This window comes from Squalius cephalus (assembly GCF_949319135.1).
Source record: "Squalius cephalus genome assembly, chromosome: 16".
Lineage (NCBI taxonomy): Eukaryota > Metazoa > Chordata > Actinopteri > Cypriniformes > Leuciscidae > Squalius > Squalius cephalus.
In genome coordinates this window covers 13,390,602-13,402,537 of record NC_137137.1, presented here as the reverse complement: position 1 = coordinate 13,402,537, position 11,936 = coordinate 13,390,602, and the positions used below count along the sequence as shown (strand labels likewise).

Here is an 11,936-nt window from a genome sequence, read left to right as displayed (position 1 = left end):
TCAGTCATGTTATTAGTTTTATGGTTGAATAATTAGTTACTGCACATCTGTGTATTGATCTGACTATTATTATTATGTCCTAGAGCACACTGGAGAATTGTAGAATCCCACATAGTTCATTTCATGAATCACTGACATTACTGATGTTTTTATGTGCTTTTTATTTCTTATTTAAACTACTTGATTTCTTTTTTTTAAATGCTAAAAAAGAAATGTGTTTTTTCTTAATTTTTGTTTTGTATTTGTATCTGTGTGCCTATCAGCTGAAATACTGTTTCAATAATGTGCAAATATTTGTCATGCAAATATTTTGTCAATGCAAACTTAACACTGCTATATAAATGTTCTTCCTGTATAGTCATGGAAGACTCACTTAGAGGAATGTGGCGTCCCTTTCCACAGAATCAACAGGATAAATCTCATGTTGTAATTCTGTGTGAAGTGCATGAATAGATGGATTCACCGCCCCTGATGAATCATCCAAAAACTTCTTATGGAAATGAGACTGGCACTGTGGCCAGCTTTCTCATGCTATGAATTTTTTTACTTGCTAAAATCACCTGCATCTATCATGGAGGTGTTCTGGGCGAAAGCTGGAGAAACCATGACTGAAAGTCCTGTGTGGGGGGATTTGACCGGGACATGACAGATGGAGGAAGACTTCATTATGATTCACCTCAAAAACAGGAGATTTTTGTCAGCCACAGACAGAGGCTTAGTCTGATCCACAATACCAACAAACATAACATGCTCTATGTTCTGCTTTTAAGAAAAATAATTTTTATTTTTTAATAATTATTTTATAAATATATATTTTTTAATTATCATGTCTGTGGATCAAATAAATAAATAGTACATTTGCATTTATATTTGATATTTTTATTTGCTGTGTCTATTTAATGGCATGTTCTAATGTGATAATTTATACAAAAATTAACTTACAAAAATGAACCTACACCGATAAATATTAAATGGGGTAAAAATTTGGACAACTAGCCTTGGTCTTCCCTATTTAAAACTTAAACATCAAAAGGATTTTTCAAAGACATGTCAATAGCTACATCATTTTTGAGTAACCACATTAGAGTCATTTGTGAGATAACTAGAGCATCCTGTTTTTTTTTCCTCTTTTTTTTTTATTTATTTTTATTTTTTTTATTAACTTAGGCTATGTCTCAGTTGGCACATTAAGCTTATTGTAGATTATTAAACCTATTAGTTTAGTTGAAATGTTGCAAATATATTTCACAATAAATGTTTATTTCTTCTTTGGGGCGTCGTTTGAGCGTAAATTAGTCACTGCATGCTTATCAGCAAATGTCACCTCCTACTTCCCTGCACTCTCATGGGTACAATATCTCATGATGGTGCACACTAATATTACACTATAAACAGAGGCACGGTCAGCCTCACTCTTTATCTCGAGTTAAACTCTGAAGACGAGAGAAAGTAGAAAACGCATGTTGGTTGTCCCTCAGATATGCTCAAGCAGGGAACCAAAGACGGCGCGGTGTTTGGGGTGGGTTTTTTTCTCCTGTCAAAGGAAAACGGAATGACCTCTGGGTTTGGGATTTTCACAAAAAAAGGAATCCACACGGGTTAGTTGGACTTATTTTGCTCCCAGTTATATTAAATTGCTCAGTTGGCGAGTATGTGTGAGACAAAGAGCTCTACCCATCGACAGCTATTCTGGGGCACCGCATAGCACAGGAGTGTAGGCAAAACGACCCGCGCTCTGGACAATATTGATTCACATATCCAGGGACAAAAATGGTGCGTCTTTTAATTTACTTTCCTATTGTTTGGACATTCAGAGAACTGCCCGACAGTTGTAGGTGACACGGAGAAATGTATTTGTTTGGTTGTGGGATGAATAAGTGGCGCGCGCATGTCTCGCACGAGCGCAGGTGGATCCAATGAAGAGGCGCTGTAGTAAACGAGGAGAAAACGCCGAAACTGATCGATATTTTTAGCATAACATTTTTGTAAGTCACTTCTGTGGTTTGTGGGGTTTGTTCTTCTCGCGTTCCATTTTCAAATGTAAATAGGCATGTGTGGAATACCGCTACTCTTTTGAGGGGCAACGCTTTAATGGGAGGATTTTTCTCTGGACTACTACTGTTAATCAATTTACACATCATTTTCACTAGAAAATCCATTTTCGCGTGGATATTCATCGTCCAGCAGAAGAATGCCCGAGGAGCTTTCCGCGGCCAAAGCCCTCTACATGGGCATGGAGGTGGTGATCGCCGTGTCATCCGTGATAGGAAACGTGATGGTGGTTTGGGCAGTAAAAATTAATAAATCTCTGAGAGATACTACGTTTTGCTTCGTCGTTTCTCTGGCGCTCGCGGACATTGCAGTTGGAGCGCTGGTCATCCCACTGGCGATAACTATAAGTATCGGACTCCAGACTCACTTCTACAGCTGTCTGCTGGTGGCGTGCACGGTGCTGGTTCTGACCCAAAGTTCGATCCTCGCTTTGCTCGCTATAGCCATCGACCGATACCTGAGGGTCAAGATCCCAACCAGGTAAAGTTATCCTTCTCTCATGCCCTCTGGAGCAGCTCTGCAGATTTCTTTCTGCTGTAAGAGTGGTTTACGTTATGCATATACATATATAGCATGCTATACATATAGCATGCAATATACCCAATATATAAAAATGGTTTGGGATAGGTGTGTTTGTGTGGTGTGTGGTGTGGGGTGGGGTGGGGTGGGGTGGGGTGGGGGGTCAAATAAAACTATGAAAAATAATGACGTAAATGGAAGAAATATTATTTACTATTCTGTCTCACTGAAATGTAGAAGCAAATTTGTGACATGATTTCAACACTTTCCTGGAACACTCTCATACAAAATGCAAATTAAGAAAAGGATTACATTTAATAAGTTCAATATAATAATAATTGTCATCGTATTAGGCCAGACTGTTTTCAAACAACATGCAGTTTATTTTGCTTGAAGGCTAAAGGAAGAAACCTCATGCACCTGACCTAATGACATATGACTCATGCCTTTCCTGCCAATGTGGACTATTTGCAGAGCTTTTCACACATTTATATAGAACAATTCATCGTAAGCACTGTCAACGGATTTCTATGTGAACAGACTTTCATTTTCGTTTTTAGAACAGGTATTATATCCGATGGTAAATGTGCCATGTTATATATTTTGATCCTTTTTTTTTTTTTTGTAGAAGTTCCTTATTTTTGTATTGTTCCTTGAACTTTCTATACTTACTGCTTATCACTTAATGTCAAGTGTCAGAGACGTCATGGACAAAATTCGAGAAACATGCCACATTTCAACTCATCACAAAAGTTTAAAAGCTGCACCTGACTCAGTATGCGCAGGTGCATTATTTCTTTAGGGCACAAAATACATACACTATCTGCTTTTAAGTTGTAGCAACATCCTATTTATGCCTGGATTCCCCCTAGAGGAGCTAAATGCAACATACTCAGCTAAAAGCCATTCCATTTTTAAAGAGGCTTTTTGTGTGGAGAATATAGTTCTGTGCTCTTTTCTCACTGTAATGCATAAAACATGAGTCCTGTGTTCAAATCCCAGATGAGTTTAATCTATAACTTTGCTTTTAATTTTGTGATTTTGCCGTCTTGACAATCATGACCTGTACTATATGCCAAAATAAACATGAAATCCACCCTTTCAACACTTTTGTGAGGTGACTTGTGGGCAGACTCATAGTAGAAAAAGTGTGAAATATAGCACATGGGGGCTACATGGAAAAAGTTACCTCCTACAAAAAAAAATATTTTGAGAGGTGCAAGTGGAGAGCAAAACCAATCCCATGAAAATGTCGCGAAAGAGTTATAGAGAAGTGAAGTGTCTGAGAAGTGTATAGAGTTGCTGCCCTGAGCGACTGCCTGTCGGCTCTGCCAGGATCATTCATTGTGCACAATATATGAGAATGTAAACTTGCACTCGATCGGCCCAAAGCCAGCATCCGACCAGCGCGGAAGGTCTTTACGTGTTAGTCTTTTTCTCGAGGCAAAGTACTTTTTGATTAAATGCAATACATTTGAATATGTATTCTCTCGTTATTTCATCTGACTCCATAAATGAAAAGGTTTTAATGATATCTGTGCATCATTAAATGTGAGCGAATGTTTGACTATTCTTTTTAACTCTTTAATATAAATAATAAAGTCAGTTAGAATAATCTGAATTTCATGTGATCTCATCTTGAGAGACGGGGAGTGGGGGAAGAGGGGAAGAAATGTAGATTAGGATGACGTGAAGGTGAGACTTTAGTCTCGATAGTGCAGAAAGGGGAGTTCAAATGTTAATTTCCAGCAATGTCCTTTGTCTTATCGAGGAATGGTCATTCCTCAACCAGTTCTTCCAGTTTTTCCAGTCTTACAAGAACAAGTAATCAAGAAGTCCTCTAGACTTATAATGGGGTCCAAAAATATAAGACCACTAGAGAAAATAATGCTTTTTTTTCTCATTCAATGAATTGTTTTCCATTGCATATTATCTTATCAGCATAACAGTTTGAATACAAAGTTGAATATAGTGTATCATCTTATCTAATATGTCTCACTGATAGCAGCATTCGATTTGTATGAATTCCACAAGTTCCATCCATGCATGTTATCCCAGCATGATCCCAGAATAATGGCAGGATAAGCTTAAAGGAGAACTTAAAAATGAGAACTTAAAAATGATGTTATTTCAGCCAGCGCACTTACCTGTATTTACATCCTGTTTTCGGTCGAAGCCCACAGTAATCGATTGTCGAGTTCACGCGCATAGGTTTAGTACGGACGATCATGCACCCAAACTCGACAATCGACTATTGTGGACTTCAACCGAAAACAGGATGTAAATACAGGTATGTGCGCTAGCTGAAATAACATCATTTTTATTCATATCTTTCACATCTACTGCAGTCAGATTCACCGTGTTCACTCTGAAGGAATCACTCACATGGCTGGGCACTTGTAATGACACATCAAGGATGTTAAGAGGCTAAAAGCAGGTTTAAAACTTGCCCCATTGAAGTCAACAGGGTGCAAATTTTAAAAAGAGGATAACACGGTGTAGGCAACACCGATTTTTGTCGGAGTTCTCCTTTAAGTACAGAACACTACAGTTATGTGGTCTACTGTGCTGATGCAGAATGTTACATGTGCATTACAACCTACTTGCAGAAGACGGGTACAAATAATTTGACAAATTTGTTCCACTCTTCAATAATGCATATGGCTCTTATTCTGTATAAAGTCACTACATCACAACTTCCAAACACAACCATCTATTTTTGTACAATCAGAAACCTGATCCTTTAATCACAGCAACAGTGCTTCTCTTGGGCCACAGTATGCATGAGTGAAAACAGAGTTAAAGACTGTGGTTCTGGGCAACAGAAATCATGCAAAAGAGTATGATTATTTAGATGAAACAAACAATCCATCATTTAACATTTCTGTGTTTACTTAATGTGATTAATAAAAGCACATTCAAACAATGATTCAAACAGAAACCATCTACTGAATCTTAACAAACAGGGAGTATTGACTCAAAGCGCCTTTGTGTAGAATTCAGTCAGACAGCTGCAGAGACTTGAAAGTCTGCCATTAAATCATTCAGACAAAAGACAAGGAGACTGGAGAGAGACCTAATATCAGATGAAAGGATGGCATCTCAGAGAAGATGCACCATATTGAAGGACGAGAGGGAGTGGGTTGGACTGAAACAAGCTTTCTGGTGGTGGTACTTTGTCACAATTTGGCTCTTAATTTAAAGTTACACAGCAGGTCAAATAAGCTGCCCTTGGTCATTCAAAGACTATACACCTGATTTCAAGAGGTGATTTGCAAAGTAACCGTAATGGAGATGTATGTGTTTTCTTAACTACACATTTTGAAGTATATATACTACTGCATATCATGATAAATGGATTCAAATTAAAAACTTGTTTAACTCTTGTGTTCTTGTTTTATAGTTATAAGCGAGTGGTCACTCCCAAACGAGCTAGAATTGCAGTATTCATCTGTTGGATGGTGGCTTTCATAATTGGCTTGACTCCCATGCTGGGCTGGAACAATTTACACAGCCTGCAACGTAACAACGGCTCACTCGGCCCTGACCTCATCATCACCTGCCAGTTTGAGAACGTCATCAGCATGGACTACATGGTCTACTTCAACTTCTTTGGTTGGGTGCTTCCCCCTCTTCTTTTCATGCTCATCATTTACTCTGAAATCTTCTACATGATCCACAAGCAGCTGAATAAGAAGGTGTCCAGCCACTCTGAACCGAACAAGTATTACGACAAAGAACTGAAGCTGGCGAAGTCTCTGGCACTAGTCCTTTTCCTGTTCGCCGTTAGCTGGCTCCCTCTCCACATTATGAACTGCATCACGCTCTTCTGTCCGAAGTATGAGAAGCCCATGTTCCTCATTTATATAGCCATTCTGCTCTCGCATGGCAACTCTGCAGTCAACCCCATCGTTTACGCTTTCCGCATCAAGAAATTCCGTACTGCGTTCCAGAGGATCTGGAAACAGTACCTCTGCTGCAAGGAGGCTCCTCCCCCTGAGAGCCAGCCAAGCGAGAGACTGGATAACAATCACTATATCGCCGCTGCCACTGCACGTCCAGACCCTGCTTTGGAACATAACGTCTGAATGACTTCCCAGCATCCTCTGGGGAGCTCGAATGCCTTCTGCTGGCTGGACAGCCAAAGCTGTCAAGTCTCGGTTTGTCTCTTTTGAATGTAAATCAGAGCTCACCACAGACTGTTCTGGCTGAAAAGTCCATTTATTGGAATGAGACCGCATCGCTCTTAAGAGAAGAGCAAGTTCATAAGAGGGAATCAGAGGAAATCTTGCTTTATGGAGAAAGGCCTTGAAGAATGTTTTGAAGTAAAATGAGTTTGACAGTACACATCATACAATTAAATTATAAAAATATAGAAATATTTGCTCAAATAATGCACACAATTGTATATCGTGCAGTTCTGGAAACCTATTCGCCAGTAAACTGGTTCAATCTGAATGTATGCAGAACAGATATCAGAGCACCGTACACATTCAAGGTTCTTGGATATTCTACTTGTATTCTGAACCTTTGTGCACAATGACAGGAGGAGGATGTCAGAAACAGTGCCAAGGTGGACACAGGTTTTTCTTGTCCTATTATGGAGTGTCTGAGCACTGGCCTGTTATTGTGAAGGACAAAAGTATGTACTGCAGGCAGCTGACATTGCATTTCACTCACAGTTGAGTGACTCACATATTGAGGTACTCTTGCCTTTTTGCAAATTTGTGTGCGTGTGTATTGTGTGCATGTTATTACAAAACTAGAATCATTAGAGGAAATGAAGAGACACTGAAGTCCTATTTATTCTTTTTTCTTGTGACCGGAAAACAAAAGTGGAACTGTCTGTACCAAAGACTAAATCTCCACTATTTGAATATTAAGGGTTAATAAAACATCAAATCCAATAGTGTATTTCCTTTCAGTTTTACAGAAGCATTTAGCTATACTTTTTCAACAAAACAAACAAACGGACTCATTGGAAGGATTGGAATGAGAATATTACACTACTGGGTAAACCTACTGAACTTAATTTTTATTTGTCTTAAAGCGACAGACCTCCCAAAAACAAAAATTCTGTCATCATTTAAACATTCATCCCAACCCATATGACTTTTTTTCTCCTGTATAACACAGAAGGGTATTTTAAGCAGAATATTCACACTTCTATAAAAACAGATACAATAATAAACTAGTTTGACTAGTTCTAAAATCACAGCTAGAAAAAAAAAAAGTTATATTTTACATATAAAATCATTTTCCAAAATTAGTTTTCTATACATTTGACCTTTTAGGGTGCTGAAAAACATTAAATAGCTTTCTTAACTTTCCATTTCCTTTTGTGCTACTATATTTCATTAGGAACTAACATGTGAAAGTCAAAAAAATTGACTTCAATTTCACTTCCTATAAACTAGTGAAACCATGTCTTAATGTTTCAAAAGTAATTAAAGAAAAATCTTTAACATTGTTTCTTTCTTGGAATTCCAAATAAATTATTGTAGCACAAGTGAAAATCAACAAGACTCTTCTTTTTCAGTGTAGCCCACACTTTCCACACGTAACTCGATTTTAAACCTGTTAAGTCATCATTTTTGGAGCATCCCTGCTTGTCAGTGTATTGACACCAATAGGCAGTGGCACCTGACCTTTGGTTGTAGTATGGATCACTTCCAAACTGGCATTGGATAATACCCAAATGCCTGACTTCCACAACATTCTATGACATACTGTATTCTTCATCTCTGCCAGCACCCTCACTGCTTCTATCCTCCTTGATCTTCAACTTCTTCCTTTCTTACTACAACCTTATTTTCTGCCATCACTGTCATCAATACTTTCTTCCCTGTCTTCTATAAAACTTAACATAAAAAAAACTATTATACTGCTTGCCAGTACTGAAAAATAGTGGAGCTACACAGAAAATATATATTTTCTAGTCTAAAATGAACTCACTTTGGAGCCTTGGCAGCATGTGACCTAACATACTGATGTCTCCACTTCCTTGTTGCCAATAATGTCAAGCCCATTGCAAATAGATTTTAATTTTATTGGCTGAATGGGAGGTCATATGATATTACTAAAAAAAATTTTGTTTGTTTGTTTGTTTTGTTGAACATTATTATTGTATTAGTGTCATTTATAAATGGCGATGTCCCTTAGAGGGTTAAGGATGCAGTGTATGGCAAGCTGTTTTAACATTTAATCCTTAAAACCTACTAGTATCTATTTTCATGATATAGTACTTATTTTTTAGATACTAGTATCTATTCCATTAAGTACTAGTACTTTATTCATTAGCTACTAGTGCTTATTTTTTAGGTACTAGTGCCTATTCGTTAGATACTAGTGCTTATTCTTTAGGTACTAGTGCCTATTCGTTAGATACTAGTGCTTATTCTTTAGGTACTAGTGCCTATTCGTTAGATACTAGTGCTTATTCTTTAGGTACTAGTGCCTATTCGTTAGATACTAGTGCTTATTCTTTAGGTACTAGTGCCTATTCGTTAGATACTAGTGCTTATTCTTTAGGTACTAGTACCTTTTAAAAGATACTAGTACTTATTCATTAGATCGCCTACTAGTTCTTATTTATTAGATTCTAGTACTTATTCCAATAGTGTCTAGTATTTAATTATACCTAACTTGTTAAGAAAAAATAGAACTAGTGCTTAATTTTTAGTTACTTGTAACATTTTAGATCAAAGAAGCAAATAATATGTTGAATATTAATGAACCAACCAACAACATATCAAAGAGAGATGACACAAGAAACGGACTGAATTGCAGAAGGCCGTTTTTAATAATAACAATATAGCCTACCTTTTTAATGGTATTAGAGTAAAAAAAATATATAATGAATAAAGGCATATGTAATATAGTGCATATACTCTTATTTTGACATGACTCTCATTCTCAGACGCAGATTAATATTCAGAATTTCTGATTGTAAGGAATTATGAATGCTCACCAAAAATCCCAATCTCTGGGTATTGTGGTTGTTTGGCTGGTGGGTATGAACCGGTTTTTGGATCTACTTAACTGTTGTTTGAATTTTATTATTGGCAGTTAAGTCTTTATTATAGACTACTGTACATTCAAAACAACAACTTGTTTTATGGTAGACTGTAAATGTTAAAACAGCTTGCCATAGTAGTGTGTATTTTTTGAGATGATAAAATGCATTCTCCTATGATATCCCAACTAAAAGTAAAGCCATTTTAGGTTGATTTCCTCAAAAACACGCTGTGGCTCTGAGGCACTATCAAAACATTGCTCTGTTTGTTTGAGCATCCTGACCGTGAGTTTAGGCACCAATTACTCATGGGCGAGTTTGGGAATTTGTTTAGGAATGATTTTTGACATTTTATTTGGTCACTCTAGTGGCACAGAAATGACACATGTGACTTGTCATACTTCAGTGGGGTTTTTGATCTCACATGTGGATGTAATACCAGGTCTATACTGACATCAAAACTGAACATGTATTTAATCTGTACATATGTTATATGCACCATGTCCAAGTACATTATGTTCATAATTGTTTGAAAGTTGTGGAATTACAATCATTTGTACATGAAATGTTTCTGAGTAAATGGGAACAATGGGCTAATTAATTCTAGCATTTTGTTTTTACTGCACTGCATCAGACAGACCAGACACAGTATAAATAAGTGGTAGTGCAATGAATGAGGAGGTGGGGGCTTCTTGTCCCTGAACCCCACGCAGTTCTCAGTATGTTCGAAAACAGGAAATGTCAGTTTACAATCAATGGAAGTGGTTCATCGTCATTCATCATCTTTACTGTCAGCACATTTGCCTTCTAGCTGTTGGTATCAGCTTATGTTTGTCTCAAAGCCTATTTGAAAGACAAAAAATATTTAATTTAGAAATTCCTCTATGTTAAACAATATCTTGAGATCTCCAAATAAGCCTCTTTTATGAAACCATTCCTTATGCATGAGCAGAAAGGAGCCAAGGAAGAACTGAAGTTTCTTATAAGAAATAACACAGCTCCCAGGGGTCCACATGCACGGGTAGGGGAGACAGGGTTGGTGGCACAGTTTTTATTTTCGTGGAATATCTCAAGACGGAAAAATAAATAAAAAATTAACCCAATTATGTTCAAAATGAAGGCTTAAGTTAAAGAAATATACATTCAATGTCATGAAATAATGGAAATGGTTGGCACAGTGTTAAACATCTACAGCTTTGAGATAGTAGCAACAAAAATAAAATAAAATATATAGGTGATATGAAATATGATCGTATGAAACATGATTGTTAGAATATTTTATCTGTATTTAATGTTCCTCGTGTCTCAGTCTTGTTCCTTTTTCATGGATTGAAAAGAATTACAGGCCTGGGAGAGTCAGGAACACGAAGCCAGTTGGTGTTCACCGACCTTCTCTGCTTACTTGCAAACATCAGCATTTATACAGGGTTCAGAGGGGTGTAACATCCAACCAATGAGAATATACATGAATGTGAGACAAGTCCATTTAGGCCACTTTCCGGCTGAAGGCAGCCCTTTCTTTCCCATAACAAAATAATAGGGACCCTTTCTAGGCTGCTTTCCAAAAAACACACTCACATACATAGAGTGTAGGCTACATTAAAACAAATGTGTGCAGAGAAGCAAGAACTTCTTTCCACTCCAACCCCTGTAGCCTCAAAGACCAAAAAGGAAGAAAACAGGGTGAAACAGAGACAGAACAGTCAGGCTGATTAGATTTGTCTTGCAATTAATATGATTTTTTTTGTGTGTGCTCCACGAGTTGCCTTTTTTATCGTATTATATTATTCCGTTTCTGTTATTACAGTTGTGTATGTATCTGTATGTATTTGGTAAATTATCATAGCTTGTATGAATGTGTCATAAAAAGGAATAAATTACAAATGATTTTCATAAATGATTTTAGCCATGCAACATCGTTTATCACAGGCTTTCAATGGGAGATTATTTCCACGGAATAAAAAAAAGTATCAAAATTTACTCTCACAATTCTGACCCTTTTTTTTTTTTTTTTTTGCAGTTCTGAGTTTATAACTTACAAATCATAGTTGCGTGATATAAACTGAGATATGAACTAGCAATTCTGATAACACAAAAAGTTCTGAGATGTAAACACAGAATTCCGAGAAAATGTCAGAATTGCGTAATGAGCGACAAACTACCAACCACAGTTTCCCCCTATGTTTAGTCAACATGTGTTATTCTCTCTTAAATGCCTGTTACGAATTCCTCAAGCTTTAATAGTGATGTGCTAAAAAGATAAAACAGTCGAGCTACTCAGCACCGCATCATGGTGTTATACTGACCTCTAGTGGAGGTAATGGGCGCTGAATATAAAATAAAGCATTCC

General features: G+C 37.1%; 1 protein-coding gene across 1 annotated transcript; it reads left to right on the top strand.

The window, feature by feature from the left end:
- The first annotated feature begins 1,337 nt into the window (after positions 1-1,337).
- adora1b (adenosine A1 receptor b) lies at positions 1,338-8,421 on the top strand. Its single transcript, XM_079897100.1, has 2 exons — positions 1,338-2,532; positions 5,975-8,421. Exons 1-2 carry the CDS (start codon positions 2,192-2,194, stop codon positions 6,657-6,659), a joined length of 1,026 nt encoding a protein of 341 aa, XP_079753226.1. The 5' UTR covers positions 1,338-2,191; the 3' UTR covers positions 6,660-8,421.
- The last annotated feature ends 3,515 nt before the right edge of the window (positions 8,422-11,936 follow it).

Coding starts and splice junctions, on each gene's coding strand:
- adora1b (XM_079897100.1), top strand. CDS start 2,192: ATGCCCGAGGAGCTTTCCGCGGCCAAAGCCCTCTACATGGGCATGGAG. Junction 2,533..5,974: donor AGGGTCAAGATCCCAACCAG/GTAAAGTTATCC, acceptor CTTGTTTTATAG/TTATAAGCGAGTGGTCACTC.